At 46.3% G+C, this 19,949-nt stretch overlaps 1 protein-coding gene across 1 annotated transcript in view; it reads left to right on the forward strand.

The window, feature by feature from the left end:
• The window catches only part of NDFIP1 (Nedd4 family interacting protein 1), a 45,578-nt gene continuing 27,226 nt past the window's right edge, over positions 1,598–19,949 (forward strand). The window contains 1 exon segment of the mRNA NM_001243361.1: positions 1,598–1,834. Coding sequence (NP_001230290.1) covers positions 1,772–1,834 — 63 coding nt within the window. The 5' untranslated portion in view covers positions 1,598–1,771.

Genomic DNA, 19,949 nt, shown 5'->3' on the forward strand with positions numbered 1-19,949 from the left:
ACAGATTGGCCTGTCGCTGCGTTTATTCGCTCTCCCAGTGGAAATCAGTGAGGCCAGTGCTTGGAAACAGGCGCAGACTTGTTGGAGTTTGGAGACTGGTAGAGAACACTCCAAGTGAGCACCAGAAATAGATGGACTTTTTGTTGATTACAACTGGCTCCTCTGTGCAGAGACCTCGGGATAGGTGTCATACACAGGCAAGGGTTAAACCATGTCAGCTGGAAGATTAGAAGATAAAACCATAACTGTGTTCATGCCACCTCGAGAGCAGCGCCTTGGAAAGGCAATCCAGAAGGATGGGCATGATGACGAAGCTGCGGAGATCAAGTGTTTCACGGGGTGGGACGTGGGGGCAGAAGCCATTCCAGAGGGCTGGGTACTGAGAAAACAGCAGCCCTCCAAGGCCTGCTCCAGTATAGAGAGCTACGCCGCCCCGCTAGATGCTGCGGGGGATTTCGAAATATTTAAAGGACAAATCCTCTCATCTTCACAGAACTTATCATTTAGTCGCGTGATGATGGTTAAGAAAGCCCAGCTTGATGCGTTTACATTCCAGCTTTACCCCTTACCAGTGTGGCGTTCTTGGGTGAGATATTTAATGGCTTCAGGCCCAACTCCCTCATCTGTGAAACATGTCGTGGTATCTCCTCTATGGCAGTTATGCTGCCTCCGTTCCTTTCTTCTACAAGGCGAGCTCTCAATTCCGGGGCGGTCGTTGCATATACGTGCCTGTTAACCTGGAAAGTCTTATTAGCACGGCTACTACATCTTTGAAGCTTTGCCCTTTATGTCACCTCTTCAGAGAACTTGGGCTCAGAAGATACCGTGTCTCTAGCCACGGAGGAGGCTGTCCAAACACTAAAAGGATGGCGCAAAAACGAGGATGCTGTTATTATCACTCACCCTAAAGAGGCTTCGAGATCGAAGAGCTCTCCAGGATTTAGGGTCAGCAAACATTTTTTTTTTCTCTAAAGGACCAGTCAGCAAGGGTTTGCTGGGCACACTCCACAAATGGGAGCGGCGGTGTTTCCATAGAACTTCGTTTATGGGCACAAAAATGTGAATTTCACATACTTTCCACGGTCGCTGGCCCGGATCTGGCCTCCGCCCTGCAGCAGACCGGCTCCTGGTCTACAAGGATGGCAGACAAGAAGGGAGTGGATGAGAACCGAGATGCTGCAGCCAGATATTCGGGATCGGATGGCTGCGGTGTAAGTGTCAAGCTGCCTGGGCGCCCAGGACCTCTACAGCGGGGCTGCGGCCCCCGTGCCCGGGGCTTGAGATGAGGGTGAGAGGTCACACGCAGGGGAAGCTTGCTGCTTGGCACCAGGCGCCCCTCGCCGCGTCGCGCCCTCTGCGGTGACCTAGGAGCTCCGGAGTCTTGGTGGAATCGAATCCGCGGCGGCGGGGAGAAGGGAAGGGGCGGGGGCGGGTCTCGGGGGCGGGGCTGGGGGCGGGTCTCGGGGCGGGGCGGCGGCGGCACCGCGGGGCGAGGCTGGGCCGGGCGGGCGGGGCGGGGCGGCGCGAGCCGGGGGCGGGGCGGCGGCGCAGCGGCGTCGTCGTCGTCGTCGTCGGCGTCGTCGGCGTCCCCGCCTCCTCTCTAGGGGCCGCGTCTGGAGCCTCGGCGGCGGCAGCGCAGCTCACTGCCCGAGGAGAGCGGCCGGCTCGGCAGCAGCGGCGGCCAGCGAGACCCAGCCGAGGCGCGTCCCCGTCGGCCTCCCCGCGCCCCTTCCGCTCGCTCGCTCGCCCTCCTTCCCTGCGGCCGGTGCCCATGGCGTTGGCGTTGGCGGCGCTGGCGGCGGTCGAGCCGGCCTGCGGCAGCCGGTACCAGCAGGTGAGCGGCGTCCAGCGTCTCCCCGCGCCCCGGCCCCGGGCCTGCTCTCCCCGCCGGCCGCCTCGGGCCTCGTCTGCGGCCCCGCCTGTGGCCGCCTCAACGCCGCGGCTCGGCAGGCCGCGCCCGGCCTGGGCGGGCCCGGGGCTCGGATTCGAGGCGGCCGCGGGCCGTCCCTCCGCGCCCCGGGGCGGGACTCGGACGGGGGACAGACCTCCGCCCCGCAGCGTTTCCCGCATTTCTCCCGGCGGGCGGGCCGCGGGTCCGAGCCCGCGCCCCTTCCAGAGGCGTCGACCCGGGGGCATTCAGTTTTCTTTTTTTTCCACTTTGGGCTCGATGTCACTGGAAAAAAAAAAAAAAGCGTGAAATGGAAAAGGAAACGAGGTGGAGAGAAAAGATTAAATCAATGCGACTGCTGCCGACAGCTCTCCGCAGCGAGATGCGATTACTCAGGGTTTCAGAGCCTCGTCTCCTGGTCACAGCCCATCCCCCTGGCCTCCGTCTTAAGACAAAAGTCAAAATGAGAGGAGGGACGAGTCGGCAGGTCGCAGAGGATTTCGCAAAGGCGATGTCGAAGTAGTGATGCCCCTGAAATGTCGAGCTAAATGTTGCAGGCTGCAGGGCGTGTGCCTGCGTGTGTGTTTTCCAGGCTCGGAGATGACGTTTCAAGACAGTGAATAGCATAGCTGGGGAGGACATGTATCGGGAACGATTGGATTATTAGCTCCAGGTATGAGTTCTAAATTGAGGCCCTGGGGAAAAGAGCTGCTTGTTTCACTGGCCTCTGTGTGTAACCGAGTTTCCCTCTGAAATTCGGGAAGACATCCGGCAGGGTTGTTAGAGGTATTTAACGCATCGTAATTGTGGGCATGGAGCCAGGTGGTAACTGATGTTGATTGGAGCCGCGGATAACTGCTTGCGTTACGTTTCCTCTGTTTTCAGCATAGTTTGCATACAAATAGGAAAACCGTGCTCTTCTGAAATTAAATGTCCTCTCATAGATGAGCTGCAGTTTTATATTCTAGAAATAAGGAAAACCAGTACGATGAAAACATGTAGATGAACCCGGGGGCTTGCGGGGGGGGGGGGCAGTTACTGGGCTGTTTTGCTGTCATCAGCCCTGTGTTGTAATTTCCTCCCTCCCACGGCCTGACTCCCGATATGACTGGTTAAGAAGCTAGCTGCTGGGTTTCATAAGCACACCCAGATTGTGGCAATGCAGTCTAGTCCTTCGATCTCTCACAGCCTGGGGTCTGGCACATGCTTTTCTGTATGACCTTGGGCAAGGCTCTGGGCTCCTCCCTGCTTTAGTAAAATTCGAGTGACAGGTATGACTTAAATGTCACAAGGTGTTTACACATCGCAGGTATCCTGTAGTGTGATGCATGCACTCTTTTCATCCTGCCTTCGGTAAGGCCGACAAGCAAAACGCTGTGGCTTTTCTTTGTACTGCCATCTTCTTGAGCTATTCGGTAATGCTGACATGGTGCTAGAATATAAGAAATTTGGTGGAGTATCAAAATTACGTATTTCTCGGGGTAATGTTTAATAGCTTTAAATATGCAGAATTGAGGCATGTTAGGGAGAAGCCATCTTTTTCATTTTTTTAAAAATTGTCATTATTTTGAAGAAATCTTCCAAAAAAGAATGCAAAAAGAGCTAATTTTCCTAGAAGAAAAACCACAAAATGTGAAAGAAGAAGAAGAAAAAAAAACAACCACCCCACATCCCACACCCAAACCCTATCATCTGGAGACAACTAAAGTTGGTATTTTGATGCGTCTTCTTGTGGACTCATAGCTTTGTAAATATACACGAGTGCAGATCCGTACCTGTGTACGCCTAGGAAAGGCTGATACTGATTGAGCATTTACTCTGCGTCAGTCTTGGTACCAAGTGCCCTACATCCATTATTTCACTAAATCCTCACAAAATAGACAACAAAGTCGAGACTGCCTGGAGGCTCAGTAGCTTTTGCTGAAGGTCACAGCTTCTGAGTGGTGATGACAAGGATACATAAATACCTTCTTCGAACACAAGCTTGGGGCTCAACACGGAGGCATATGCATTCTCAGGTATATGCATATGCAAGTGTATTTTCTTAGCCACTCATCCACACACATGCAGGCACATCTTTGTACACACCTGCTGTTCCTTGGGCTGCTGATTATGCTTGCACATGCCTTGTGCATATGTGCACATGGATGTCCACACATGTGTTCTCAAGCATGCACTCACAGATTTGCATACGTGTATATTGTGCACACGTGGGTACAGAGGCACACAATAGAGGTATATGAAGAGATGGGGTCTTACTTTACTGGCTGCATAGCATGCAGTTGTATGGCTGAACCCTAATTTAATCGATTACCTGTTGCTGGTTTCTAAGCCTGTTCATAATTTCTCTTTTCCATCACTGAAGTTTCTTTGATAGACATCTTCAGCTGTTTCCTGGTGTAAATTTCTAGGTGGGGAAATGCTTGGTCAGAGAATGTGCGCATTTAAAAGGCTTTTGAATTATGGGATGTTGGTGAATGGTCCAGGCCCCTTGATAGGATCTTGATCCTCTGTCGCAGACGGCCCTTGTGGCTTCTGTCTGATCTGGTTCGTCCAAGTGAGCTTGTTCTCCAGCAAAATAAGTGTGGTGGAAGACTGTATGATTCATCCAGAGATGCAGACAGTGGTGTTGCCTTTACGGTCTTTGGATTGGTGGAGCCATGTGCATACAACTGGAATTTGGTGTCATGACAGACAACACAGGCGGGGATCTTAGGTTCCCTTTGGCTTTTTTTTTTTTTTTTAACTTCTCTTTTTGCGTTTTAAAGCTGAGATTTTTGTGCCTGAGCATTCTGAAGCACTGTTTCGGAAAGGTGTAGGTAGGTCCAGTGTTGAGAAACCTGTGGTGTGTTACCCTGTTCATCCATTCCAAGCCCTCTTTGCCTCACTCTGATAGATCTTTGGCTCTAGAATGGATTTTGCCAAATACTTCCTGAAATGTTTTGAGCTATTTGGATTTAAATCCAATAAGGAGCTCCCATTGTTGCTCAGAGGTAACAAACCCGACTACTCTCCGTGAGGTCACGGGTTCAACCCCTGGCCTTGCCCAGTCGGTTAAGGATCCAGCATTGCCATGAGCTGTGGTGTGGGTCGCAGACACGTTTCAGATCTGGCGTTGCTGTGGCTGTGGTGTAGGCTGGCAGCCGCAGCTCTTGGTTCGACCCCTAGCCTGGGAACCTTCATGTGCCATAGGTGCGGCCCCAAAAGACCAAAATAAATAAATACATCTAATGAAAGTAGGCAAGGATGACACTGCTGTGTAGGCTTCAAAAGAGCCTGCAGAATGTCAAGTTTTAGACTCACTGCCTGCTAAAGAAGTTGTTGGCTTGAGAGCATCCCTGGTGAGTTTGTTCTGTGGTCTGATGCTGCTGTAGGCGGCTATGGGAAGGATAGCTTTTTGGTGAGTTCTTTCAGGATTGCGAAGGAAGATTTCGATAGACGCGGGAAAGAATTTCATCTCCGGCAGGCCAGACCGTTTTCATGATCCAGGAGGAAGGAGTGAATGGTGCCCCCTGCTGCACTTGAGGCTTGAGAAAATTCCCGGGCCAAGGATCGAATAGTGACCCTGTCCACGGCAGTGACCACACCGGATCCTTAACCTTCTCAGCCACCGGGGAACTCCGGTGCTTTTACTTTTTTTCACTAATCAGAAGACAGTATAATTATATCATGGAATGCCTTTTAGAGTGTTATGTCATGATTTGAAGGTTATTGTGCTGTATTTTTGTGGCCGACATTGCTAGTGATCAAAGGAAACTTACAAAAATATTGAGAAGATGGGTAGAATTATTAGAAAAAAAATTTTAGTAGTGGTAAAATATATATAAAGTTTACCATGTTAAGTGTACAGTTGGTTGGTGTTGTAACTGTATGTTGAAGTGTACAGCTTGTTGGTATGGAGTATACTGTGTTGTTAGGCAGGCTTCCCCCCATCCATTTCTAGAAACTCCATACCCGTTAAACAGTAACTCTCTTTTTCTCCCTCTAGCCCCCTGACAGCCACCATTCTGCTTTCTGTCAATGGATCTGATTAATCGAAGTACCTCATATAAATGGACTCACCCTGTATTTGTTCCTTCTGACTGGCTTATTTCACTGAGTAGAATGGCTTCAAGGTTCGTCCGTGTTGGGGCCTGTGTCAGAATTTCCTTTCCCTTTAGGGCTGAATAATATTCCATTGTGCGTGTTATACTGTGTTTTGCTGACCCCTTCTTGGCCACTGTGGACCATGCTGCTATGAACAAGTATCAGAAATATCCCAGCTTTCAGTTCCTTTGGAGAGTTATCCAGAAGTGGAACTGTCAGTTCATATGGCCTTGCTGGTTTTAGTTTTTTGAGGAACTGCTGTGCTCTTTTTCCAGAGCGAGGCACCGTTTTATGTTCCCACTAGCATTGCATAAGGATTCCAGTTTTTTTCACATCCTCATCAACACTTGTTATTCTCTGTGATTTATTTGTTTGGTTGCTTTGCTTTTTGGTTTTTTTGTTTGTTTGTTTTGGCTTCACCCTTATCACGAAGAAGTTCCCAGGCGAGGGATCAAAAGCATGCCCAAGCAGCAACCCAGCCACTGCAGTAACCCCCTGTGCCACAAGAGAACTCCTGTGTTTGTGTCTTTTTTTTTTTTTTTTTTTTTTTTTTTTTTGTCTTTTTGCCTTTTCTAGGGCCACCCCTGCGGCATATGGAGGTTCCCAGGTTAGGGGTCTAATCGGAGCTGTAGCTGCTGCCCTATGCCACGGCTGCAGCAACTTGGGATCCAAGCCTCGTCTGTGACCCACACCACAGCTTACGGCAACGCCAGATCCTCAACCCATTGCGCAAGGCCAGGGATCGAACCCGCAACCTCATGGTTCCTAGTTGGATTCGTTAACCACTGCGCCATGACGGGAACGCTCCTGTATTTGTGTCTTTGATAAAACCATCTCAATGGGTGTGAACTGGCACCTCATTATGGTTTTGGTTTGCATTTTCTAACAATCAGTGATATTGAGCATCTTTTTGTGTGCTTCTTGGCTGTTTGTATATTGTTAGAGAAATATGCATTCAAGTCCTGTGCCAAGTTTTGATTTGGGTTGTTTGCTTTTGGTCGAGTTGTAGGAGTAATTTCTCTCTCTGTAAAATTATAGTATAGTTGATTTACAATATTGTGTTTCATGTGTCCAGCATGTAATGATTTAGTATTTTTGCAGATTATACTCCATTATAGATTCTTACAGAATCATGGTTATACTTCGTTGTGTATGTGTATCCTCGTTGTTTATCTACTTTATATACAGTGGCTTGTATCTCTTAATCCCCTACCCCTAGTTTGTCCCTTCCTCCTTCCCCCGCCCTCTTACCCCTTGGTAACCATGAGTTTGTTTTCTCTATCTGTGAGTCTCTTTGTTTTGTGTATACATTCATTTGTATTATTTTTTAGATTCTGCATATGCGTGATATATGCTATTGGTCTTTGATTTATCTCCTAAGCATAATATTCTCTAGGTCCATCCACTTGCTGCAAATGACAGTATTTTGTTTTTTTTTATGGCCAAGTCATTTTGTGTATATACTACGTCTTCTTTTTTTTTTTTTTTGTCTTTTTGCCTTTTCTAGGGCCGCTCCTATGGCATATGGAGGTTCCCAGGCTAGGGGTGGAATCGGAGCCACAGCAACGCGGGATCTGAGCTGCGTCTGCGACCTACACCACAGCTCACGGCAGCGCCGGAACCTTAACCCACAGAGCGAGGCCAGGGATTGAACCCACAACCTCATGGTTCCTAGTCGGATTCGTTAACCACTGCGCCACGACGGGAACTCCTGATTTCTTAATATTTATTTACCTTTTCAACTTTTCACTATGAAAATTTCAAACATATATAAAAATATAATGTCATAAATCTTATACACCCATCACTAAGGTTCAAAAATAGCCAATCTTTTTATTTATAATCCCTACCATTATTTTGGAGCAAATACTAGACGGCCTGTCCTTTCATCCAGAGATACTTCTTTGTATCATTCTAAAAGATAATGGTATTGGCTGTTACTGCCGGAGGCATTTGTCCTGAGAGCACTTGGATGGTTTGTTAAGGTGTGGAGCCAGGATATTGCGCACAGATCTGCCGCTGTGCTTTGTTTCTGACTTCCTCTGGGTGAGGTGCTCTAGGAAACCCTGACCTCATCTAAACTGATGCCCCTCACTGGTTTGCCTGTACACAGCTTCAAATTACTTATCCTAGACACCAATTATATTACATTACTCTATGGTAAACTAGATTATAAAATAAATCCTACTGTGAGAGTGATTTTGTATTCCTTAAAAAAAAAAAAAGACTTGGAAGAAATCCAAGTGACATCCTCTTTTTTTTTTTTTTTTGTTTTTTTTTCGTTCTTAGGGCTTTAAAGTAATTACTTTGCTTTCTTAATACTTTATTCTCACGTCATCTTTGAACACATACATCTGTTTAGCGAAACTGTATTCTTTTTTTTTTTTTTTTTTTTTTTGCAGAAGTTCCCAGGGCCAGGGATCAAACCCAATCCACTGCAGTGACAACACTGAGTCTTTTACCACCAGGCCACAAGGGAACTCCAACAGTTTTTCTTTTTAATTCATGTATTGTGGCGTTCCTGTCATGGCTCAGTGGTAACAAACCCCACCAATATCCGTGAAGACATGGGTTTGATCCCTGGCCTTGCTCAGTGGGTTAAGGATCCAGTGGTGCCCTGAGCTGTGGTGTAGGTTGCAGACCCAGTTCAGATCTGGCAGTGGCTGTGGCTGTGGCGTAGCCTGGCAGCTGTAGCTCCAATTCGACCCCTAACCTGGGAATCTCTGCACGGCCCTAAAAAGACAAAAATAAATAAATAAATTCGTGTATTGCAGTATCAGTTAGTAGTTAATCAGAGACTTGAATGTGCCTTGGAGGTCTTCTTGGTGATTGGATAGTTTGTGAATAGAAATACAAAGGTTTAGGGTTTCTGTGTTAACAGCACTTTCATTTTATTTATTATTCCATGCTCACGTGGCAGTTAAACATTAAATATTTCTTGTTATAACATAGCACACAGATACATGCTTTATATACTGGAGTCAAACAGTAACTTTGCAGAGGGAAACATAATTTCCTTTCTCTTCCAGTCTCTCCCCAGAGGTGTGTATTCCTTAAGTTTGGTGTGTATTCTTCAGCCTTTTTTCTTCTCCTTAAAAAAAAAAAAAAAAAGTTAAAACTTCAGTGTTTAAAAATAAACTTTACTTTCTGTAACATTTTTGGATTTTCAGGAACTTCGAAGGCTGTCGTTTCTGTCCCCCAAGTCCCCTTAACACCTTAAGTTAGTAGGGTACATTTGTGACACTTAGTGAACCAGTATTGCTATGTTATTATTAACCAAAGTCTGCACTGGATTCGGGTTTTCAGCTTTTATCGACGGCTTTGTCTTCTGTTCCAGGGTCCTGTGCGGTGTCCGCATTACGTTTGGTCATCAGGTGTCCCTAGGCTCCTCTTGGCTGTGCCCCTTTCCCGTGTTTCCCTTGTTTTTGGTGACCTTGGCGGCTTTGAGGAGTATATTAGTCAGGTGTTTGTAGACTGTCCCTTAATTGGGATTTGTCAGATGCTTTTCTCATAATTGGACTGGGCTCGTGGGTTTGGGGAGTGAAGGGCCGTTTTCATCACATCACGTCAGGAGCACATGCTGACGCCGTGACAGCCCTTTTGATGTCCATTTGGATCATCTGGCTGGAGACGTGTTTGCCACATCTTTCTGCTGTAAAAGGATTTTTTTGGCCACCGTTTTGTACTGTGCTTCGTAGAGGGAGGTCGCTGGTCGCTGTGCACAGCCACGCTTAAGGACTGGGGAGTTAAGCTCCACCCTCTCAGCTGTCCACACAAATTACTTGGAGTTTTCTGTATGTGCATTTGTCTCCTCTCTATTAATTTATTCAGTGATACCAGTATGGACTCATTTATTTTATTCTTTGGGTCAGTACTACTTTATTTTGTTGCTCAGATTGTTCCAGCTTTGGCCACTGGGAGTTCTTTCTGTTCATACTTGTATCCCTCTGTCAGAGCTCCAGTTTTGTGGATTTTTTAAAACGTTTTTACTTTTGGGGGAGTTCCCGATGTGATGCACTGGAAACGAATCCGACTTGTATCTGCGAGGTTCAATCCCTGGCCTCACTCAGTGGGTCAGAGACCTGGCATTGCCGTGAGCCGTACTGTTGGCTGCAGACAATGCTCAGATCCTGTGTTGCCATGGCTGTGGTGTAAGTCGGACCCCTAGTCTGGGAGCTTCCATAGGTTATGAGTGCGGCCCCAAAAGAAAAAACCACAAAAAAAAAAAAAAAGACAGAAAAATGTTTTTCTTTTTGGGACCCAGGCTCATCTTGCATACTTTCTGTGCCATCCTAGAGCCAGCCGTTCTGCAAGGAGCCCTGATTCCTTGTGCACGAGAGTGATATTAGAAACCCAGACCTGTGTTCTTTGCTGCTGGTGTGTCCTTGCTTCTAGGCCTTCTAAGCTGATGAAATCAAGAAACGGATGCGTGCGAGCATCGCCACAACCACTTGTGTTCACCAGCCTGACTTAATCTGTGACTGCGGGGCTCCCTCCAGCCTCCGCCCCTCTCACCTTCACACTTTGGCGCCGCCAGTGGGAACCCGGGCGCCTCCCACCTGCCGTCCCTTTACTTAATCTGACTTCAGAATTGTTGTCTCACAGCCCCGTGGGCAACAGTTTTACCACCCGAAGGCCTTTGGTTCGTTTCTCTTGCCTTTAGTCTCCCAGACTCTGCCTGTTTCCAGTTCCTCAAGTCCTCGTCCCTTCAGTGAAGTTTCATAAATTTATAACATCAATCGTTGTGTCACATTCTGCGTATCATCCTGGGAACCACCAGCATTGAAATGTTCTGTTTTTTTTTTTTTTTTTTTTAAATTTCACGTACCTTAAAGTTCACTCAGTGTGCGGTAAAGCTCTACAGGTTTTGACAAATGCATAGTGCCTTTTTTGGGATTTGGTTTTTGTTTCTTAAATAGTACTTTTAAAGAAACATGGTAAGAGTGATTTCCCTGTCTTATTTGCCAAATTTTCTACTAATGATCATGTTTTCCTTCTTTTAAAAAATTGTTTTAAAAAAAGTATTTTTTAGAAACAGTTTCAAGCTTAGAGAAAGTGGCAGGAATAGTAGAACACCCATGTAAGTATTTGATGCCCGCGTGCATCAAAAACATTAAGGTTTGATTCACAATGAACACAATCCTATAAAAATTGAAAGCCCTACAGGTAAAATTCAAGTCCTTTAAACTACAACAATTCTTTTCTCTATAGAATGTAGTACTTCTTTTGCGGTTTTTATTTTTTTATTAAATTTTTGTAAATAAAATTGTTTTGCCTTTTAAAATTGAGGTGCAATTTTATAGATTGGGTGATGAGGACTTTAGTGTTCTTGGTATTTTGAAGCTGTCATTTTAGGAGCTTTATGGCATAAGCGTCCAAACTTTTCATGTGACTTTGTGATAAGAACCATTTTTTGAAGCCTGCACACGCGTGTTAGTGCCTGGAAGGCTCACCTTGGACCGCGGCTAAGTAGAGACTGATGCAGAGAACCAAAAAGGCCAGGTTGCAGACAAGGCTCGGATCCTTCGTTTCTGTGGCTGTGGCTCTGGAGTAGGCCAGCAGCTACAGCTCCGATTGGACCCCTAGCCTGGAAACCTCGATATGCTGCGGGAGCGGCCCTAGGAAAGGCAGAGAGACCAAAAACAAACAAAAACCCATCTAGGAGTTCCCGTCGAGGCGCAGTGGTTAACGAATCCGACTAGGAACCATGAGGTTGCGGGTTCGGTCCCTGCCCTTGCTCAGTGGGTTAAGGATCTGGCGTTGCCGTGAGCTGTGGTGTAGGTTGCAGATGCGGCTCGGATCCCGCGTTGCTGTGGCTCTGGCGTAGGCCGGTGGCTACAGCTCCGATTGGACCTCTAGCCTGGGAACCTCCATATGCCGTGGGAGCGGCCCAAGAAATAGCAAAAAGACAAAAACAAAACAAAACAAAACAAAAAACCAAACCATCTACTTTCATGTATTGTCTGCCTTCTGCCGTAAAGAAGTACTTATCCTATGACCGTGGGCTAGAACTTTTATCTCTTTCTAGCGTTGTTTTCTTCTTTGGTAAAATGAATGGTTAGATTAAATCCTTCCCCCCTTCCAGCTTTACAATTGATTGTTTTTGTGTGTAGAAGCCAGTGGCTTAGATCCAAAGAGACACTGTTCTACTGATTTAGAACGTTTCTTCCATGACGAATACTTATTTTTGGAGTTCCTGTTGCGGCTCAGTGGGCTAAGAACCTGACTAGTGTCCATGCAGATGCCAGTTCCATCTCTGGCCTTGCTCCGTGGGTTAAGGATCTGGAGTTGCTGTGAGCTGCAGCGTAGGTCGGATCAGATCTGGATCTGGCATTGCTGTGGCTCGCCTGGTAACTTAAATACCCTGCAGGCGTGACCCTAAAAAGACCACCATAATAATAATAATAATAATAATAATAATAATAATAGTAATATTGTGGGTGTAGGCCGGCAGCTACAGCTCCAAGTGGAGCCTTAGCCTGGGTGCGGCCCTAGAAAAGACAAAAAAAAAAAAAAAAGAAAAAAGCAACTGGCTCTTGATTTCTAATCTTATTTTTTACTTTTAGTAGTTGCATTTTCAGAAGATTGGAAAATCTGCTTATGTTATTAGAGAACCAGCATAAGTAAATGATTTGAGGGTTATCTGCAGCCTCGGCGATCTTAGGTGTCATTGATGGCATTGATAGGACATTCTTTTCCACATGTTTGTCCATGTGAAGTTGAATTGTCTTTTCAGATATAATTTTTTTTTTTTTTTTTTTTTGTCTTTTTAGGGCCACGCCCATGGCATATGGAGGTTCCCAGGCTAGGGGTTGAATTGGAGCTACAGCTGCCGGCCCACACCACAGCCACAGCCATGCGAGATCTGAGCCGCATCTGCGACCAAAACCACGGCTCATGGAAACACCAGGTCCTTAACCCACTGAGCGAGGCCAGGGATCGAACCTGCGTTCTCATGGATGCTAGTCAGATCGTTTCCGCTGAGCCACGACAGGAACTCCCAGATATGCTATTTTAGATTGTATGTACTTAATATATGTTCCGAGGTGATCACAGTTAAGTAAGGTTGTGAGCTTTCTCGCCATCTCGTCTTCGTTCCCCTCTGGCCAAAGTGACCAGCTGAGTTGACGGGAAGAAAAGGCAGATGATGCCAGGCATGAAGGGTAATCACTGGCTTATTATATTAGCTTTTCCACTGTTTGGAAGGTTAAAATAGCTTTTTATTTCCTATGTGTAATTTAGATTTAATATGATCCAAATGCCATTTTAAATTTAGGACTTAACATTTCAGTGAAAATATTTATATATTCTAACACTGGTTTTTTATTTCTCTTGGCAGATCATCTTTTTTCTTTTTTTGGGGGGGGTGTCTTTTTGGGGCTGCATCTGTGGCATATGGAAGTTCCCAGGTTAGGGGTTGAACGGGAGTTGCAGCCGCCGGCCTACATCACAGCCACAGCAGTGAGGGATCTGAGCCACATCTGCCACCTACACCACAGCTTGCCGCATCCGTGGAGCTTTAACCCACTGAACGAGGCCAGGGATCAAACCCACATCCTCATGACTACTAGTCAGGTTCTTAACCCACCGAGCCACAACGGGAATTCCCAGGTTGCTTTAAGTATTATTTAGCTGTACCTAGTTAACTCTGTAGTTATTTCTGAGAAGTGAACTTTTTCCCCTTGTAAAAAACATAGGCTGCCTTTCAGATACTGCAGTGATACGACAAAGGAGCATTTAACGGTGAAGGAAAATTTGGCCATGCAGTGAGAGGAAGAGCTTACACGCTTATTTGTGTTCCCGCTAAAAGGCTGGAAGGATATTCGGAAGATGGGATTATGGTGGTTTTTTATTTTCTGCGCTCTGTTTTTGTCACATTTTCTCCTTGTGAAAAGAAGAATTTTGTCATCAGGAAGAAATGAGTCTTGGAAAAAAAAACCCCTCTGTGCTTTTACTGTGTCTGTGTTGTCGCTTGTATCAGACTATGTATAGAAGATAGAGCTTTTTTCCTCCAAAATTTCTGTCTTGGTTTTAAGAATGTCAAGCTACCATTCGTCGAAGGCTTTTCATCTTAAGAGCCGTTTGTAATTGAATTAATGAGCCACTGATGAAGTGCCAACTGACATGTTCAAATGCGGTAGGATGCACATGCGTGGGGCCCGGGCCTTCCTCACTAAAAGCGTACGAAGCCCCCGCGGACCTCTGCTTTGCTCTCTTTCCTTCTCGTCCTCCTTCCTTTTTTGCTTCCTTCCTTTCCGGGTAGTACCCAGCGCAATTTTAGGCCCGTTTTGACTACTCACTAAATACCTGTCGAGTAACTCCAGTCCCTGGGAGGGTGTTAGGTCTTGCTGTAGTCTTAATTGTATTAGTTCCGTGAGTGAGATCGTAGATAAAAGGCATCATTTGGAGATGGAAGAGATGGCCTGGTTCTAGAGACTTCTGAGAAGCTTCTGAGAAGGTGACACTTGCGCTCAGCCGGGCAACACAGCAACAACCCACAGGGCAGCTTGCAGCAACGCCTGATCCTTAACCCACTGCGTGAGACTAGGCATCGAACCCACATCCTCATGGACACTCTGTCTGGTTCTTAACCCACTGAGCCACAGTGCCGCTCCTGCCTTCGTTGTTGTGTGTTAAGCCCTGTGTCTCCTCTGTTCTCCCCATGTTTTATGTGTTTCTTGTGCTAGCTGGTGATGGGGATGCCACCTGCTGTAATCCCTCCTGGAGCCATCGTCACTGTCCCTTGCGCAGGTAGAGCAGTCATTGGCATGGCCATAGCTAGCCTTACATTTGGGCTGAATACTTTAGATAAATGGGAGCTGTTAAGATGACTTTATAGGTAGCTGCCTTTTTCTCAGGTGGGTTTTTGTTGGAGCTGCATCTGCACGCCTGCTTTAGTCCACACATACTAATGAGGTAGCCGTGCTGTGCCACTCACTGGTAGGTGCGGGGGTGGGTGCTGCAGTAGACGCCGTGAAGGTCCCAGTCGGCAGAGGGCACACAGTCTGCATGGTTAACCGAATAAGGGCTGGGTGCCTGAGGTGCAGAAAGCCGGATTCTGACAACGGGTGTTTGCAGCAAAGTAAGCGTTTATTGGTAGGCGGCCAAGCAAGGAGAACCAGCAGCTCATGCTCAAAAGACCCAAAGTCCTTGATGGCTTTCAGCAAGGGTTTTTAAAGTATTAGGAAAGAGGGTCGCAGGGTGTGTGATTAGCTCCTAGACCTTCTTCTGATTGATGGTGAGGTAGCCAAGCGGTATTTTGGGAATCTCAGCCTTCTGGTTTCAGCCTGTCTGTGGTCTCCTGTCCTCCACTGGGGGGCGGGGGCTGGGGGTGGTGTGGGGAGGGTGTCTTCGTTTCTGCAGAACCACTCAAAGATAAGCATCAGATCGTTGTCTGTACGCCTTCAGAAGGAACTAGGAGTCCTGTGACTCTGTTGTCTAGATCATTAACTGCGTGAGTTTGCTCTTTGAAACGGGGCAAGGCCCAGGAGATGAAAGCTTATTTTTGTCTGCAAACAGCAAATGGGGGACATGGAGAAGCTTTTGTACCTGAGAAGGCCCTGCAGGGTCCTTCCTGGTTCCATCCCCCCCCCCTTTTCTTTGGTACTCCCCAGTCCTGAGAGGAACAGGGGCAGGACAGGAAATGGAATCAAGTGGAGCGAGAGTAAATGATACACTGGGCAGGGGAAGTCAGTTTTAGGGTGACTGGGTTTCAGCCACCTCATCTCCCTTTCTCCTCTCCTCCTCTTCTGGACTTGTTAGGAGTGTGATTTACGTTATTGAAACATGCACAAAGCCTAAATGCATAGCTCTTTGACTTTCCCAAGATGAACATGCCCATTGACTGGTACCCAGATCAAGCAGCCACGTTACCAGCACTGCAGAATCTCCCTGCAGGTGCCGTCACAGTTGCCCCTACCCAGGACAACCCCTCGATTGGCAGATTAGGTTTGCCTGGTTTTAATCTTTACATAAATGTACAATGAATATTCTTGTGTCTTGGCTTCTCTTGTCGGACATCATGAGACTACCCTATGCTATGGTGCGTTGTTATAGTTTATTCATTTACATGGCTGTATAATATTCCATTGCATGAAGGTCATATAATTCTGCTCTGGATGGGCGTTGGAGTAGTTTCCAGTTTTATGAGTAGGGTTTCTTTGAACATCCTGGTCTATCTTTTGGTGAACGTGTGTGTTTCTGTAATTAGAGTAGAATTGCTGGGTCATATCTTTGATAATAGATAATTTCTATCTCTAATAGATTTTTTTAGATTTTGTTTTCTTTTTTTTTTTGCTATTAAATAGTTTTCTAAAGTGGTTGTACACATTGACATTTTCATTTTGAGAGTTCTGGTTGTTTTATACCCTCAACAACATTTGATATTTTCTGCTTGCTTATTGATTGATTGATTGATTGTCTTTTAGGGCCACACCCGCGGCATATGGAGGTTCCCAGGCTAGGGGATGATTTGAAGCCAGATCTGAGCTGCGTTTGAGACCTACACCACAGCTCACAGCAACGCCGGATCCTTAACCCACCGAATGGAACAAGGCCAGGGATCGAACCCGCATCCTCGTGGATACTCTTTGGGTTTGTTACCGCTGAGCCGTGACGGAAACTCCTCTGCTTTTTTATTTTAACCATTATCTTGTGGTTTTAGTTCGTATTCCTGTGATGATTGATGAAATGGAGCACCTTTTTAGAGGTTTATCAGCCATTTGGATAACTTCTTTTATGAACTGTCTATTCCAGACTTTTGCCCATTTTTAAGATGGTTGGTTTCCTTTTTCGTATGGATTTTTAGAAGTTTTTTTTTTTTTTTTTTTTTGGTCTTTTTGCTATTTCTTTGAGCCACTACCGCGGCATATGGAGGTTCCCAGGCTAAGGGTCTAATTGGAGCTGGAGCCGCCAGCCTACGCCACAGCCACAGCCACGCCAGATCTGAGCCACGTCTGCAACCTACACCACAGCTCACGGCAACGCCGGATCCTTAACCCACTGAGCAAGGCCAGGGATCGAACCTGCAACCTCATGGTTTCTAGTCGGATTCGTTCACCACTGAGCCATGACAGGAACTCCCATGGTGTCTTTTGAATGAATAGAAGTTCTTAGTTTGCGAAGCAGATGCGGGTGCACAGCTTCATGGCCTCATGTGCACAAAAGCTGATGGTAGGGAAGAGGTGGATCGTTTACTTTGGAAGAACTGTAGGCAGGTCTGTCCTGCTTTTGCAGCAAATGGTCGATGAACACATGCCATCTCTTGTGATGACCCACACACCAAGCTGACCACAGGTAGGAAATACATGTGAAAAACTATTACTTATGTTAAAATAGCAACCCGTCTTTTTAGCAAATTAATGAACAAGCGGAAGTGTTCATCGGGGAGCGTGAAAGGAAAAATAGTCAAAAATTGGTGTTGACCCTTGCCTGTAATAGCGCCTGGTGAAGCTGCATGGAATGAAATAATTCAGATTTGAGACTCTCCACGAGGAAGGGTCTCGTGGGCCACGGCGGAGAAAAGGCAGCGGAGACAGTGGGAGCCCAGGTCACGACCGTGTCCATCTCATTCTGCCCCGGAAGGCACCTGCCTCTGTTAATAACGTTGGCCTGTAAGTGCGCTTTCGGCAGCACAGCTGTTTTTCAGGAAAGCGGCACAAATCCTACTCACTTCAGTATATTGCCAGATAGGCATGTAGTTTCATGACTTGGCATTGGACTGATTTAAAAGGGTTGACTTCTTTTATAATTTTAATATTGCATGATGTCATTGTTGTACCAGTTAGGATTTTAGGAAAGACATGTATGTATGTTTATGTTTGCTTTATATGTATCCTAAATATGTATCCTAAATGCGTATCCTTATATCTCTACACACGCATGTGCACACACACGTGTCTGTGTGTATTAGTGTGTGTATATGCATTTGAAATTGTAATGGAGGCAAAAATACTCTGTATGCCACGTCCAGAATCCCTTCAGTTCTATTGTGAGTTTATCGAAATAGGAACAAGTAATTTTTTAAAATTGTTCTTGAAATCTGAAAGAACCCTTGAATAGATGCCAAATGTAGTCTGTGTTCTGTTGGGACAATTTTTTTTTTTCCCAACTTACTGCAGCATTTTCAGTGGTAAATAATTAGGAGTTCATTTTTGCTTCCGTGGTGATATTTTAGAGCTTTCACATGTCTTAGAAGACGACACCATGTAGGGATTTTAAAACACAAATAATAGTTACTGCTTATATGGACTAAATTTTATATAAATTACTTAACAGTGGATCTGGTCCAGGGACTCTTCGTATTTTTGATTCTGTGAACAAAAGATGAACGGTCTTGCTGAAGGCGAGGGGGACCAGCTAGGTGCCTCGTCTCCAGTCCAGCTTGTCCTTGGTAGGACCTTTTAACTCCTCCCCTGGTAGGTTCTGGAGCTCTGAACTGAGGCTGAGTGTTCCTGCCAAACCAGAAGGTGGAGGAGAGGTACGACGCAGAACAGGCATTGCTTAATACACAGTTAGATGCTCCTTCTTCAAAGATACTGTGTTCAGGGCCAGAGAGACTTTCTACTGTTTGCAAACTCTGATTATTCCTTCTTGTTTCCTCAATCTTTAGAAAGGCATGAGGCATGGCAAGGGTGAGGGGCACTTATCACCAACCTGCAAGGTTCTTGGCTGTAGATTTTGCTGAAGATGGGTGCCAGAAAACACTGGGCCCCATTTATGCGACAGTGTCTGGGTGAAGCCATCAGGGGTGAAAATATTTGGATGTAAGATGTGGATCCCAGGGCTTGGCAGGTTGATGATATTTTTCTGGTGCCAGCCCCAAATCTCACAGGGCCACTACTTGCCAATGGCTGGTTAGTGCCTCCATGGAGGAGGGGTAATTTCTCCCAGTGCCTTGGCTTCTTAGGAGAGTCGAAGGTGGAGATGAGTGGCTGCTGTCTTGCTTTCGTCTTTTCTCTCTGGACGGTTTGCCTTCACTCGTTACTTGGACCTCAGGTGAGTAAAAGACGAGACCTCAAGCTGGTCATCATAGCTGGCAGCATTTGCTGTCATTTTTCTAAGGACCGACATAAATGCTGAGTTAGAATATTTTCTCTCTCTCCAAACCAAATTGTATCCATCAATTGTATTTATGTTGTTGACTGTGATAACCACAACAATCTTTAAACAGAAAGCTTTGCAAACTGATGGCCTTTCTAAGGGAATTTACTGTGGTATTCTTTTCAACGGTTACTGCCTTTTTAAAGCATTTTTCTGATGACTTTGCTTTGAGGCATTTTGATTTTTTTTTTTTTTTTTTTTTTTTTTTTTGTCTTTTTGTCCTTTTGTCTTTTTGTTGTTGTTGTTGCTATTTCTTGGGCCGCTCCCGCGGCATATGGAGGTTCCCAGGCTAGGGGTTGAATCGGAGCTGTAGCCACCGGCCTACGCCAGAGCCACAGCAACGCAGGATCCGAGCCGCGTCTGCAACCTACACCACAGCTCACGGCAACGCCGGATCGTTAACCCACTGAGCAAGGGCAGGGATCGAACCCGCAACCTCATGGTTCCTAGTCGGATTCGTTAACCACTGCGCCACGACGGGAACTCGCATTTTGATTTTTAATTGTGTTTTCATGTTGCTATTAAGAGATTTGCATTTAAAGTTATCTTTAGGTAAACTCTTTTTGTTGTTTTTTTTTGTCTTTTTGCCTTTTCTAGGGCCTCTCCCGAGGCCTATGGAGGTTCTCAGGCTAGGGGTCCAATCGGAGCTGTAGCTGCTGGTCCACACCACAGCCAGAGCAACTCGGGATCCAAGCCGCGTCTGTGACCTACAGCACACCTCACGGCAACACTGGATCCTTAACCCACTGAGCGAGGCCAGGGATCGAACCTGCAACCCCGTGGTTCCTAGTTGGATTTGTTAACCACTGAGCCGCGACGGGAACTCCTAGGTAAACTCTTAAAGTAGAAAAAACGAAGTTTATTTGCAGCTCTT

Source organism: Sus scrofa, chromosome 2, assembly GCF_000003025.6.
Source record: "Sus scrofa isolate TJ Tabasco breed Duroc chromosome 2, Sscrofa11.1, whole genome shotgun sequence".
In the NCBI taxonomy this organism is placed as follows: domain Eukaryota; kingdom Metazoa; phylum Chordata; class Mammalia; order Artiodactyla; family Suidae; genus Sus; species Sus scrofa.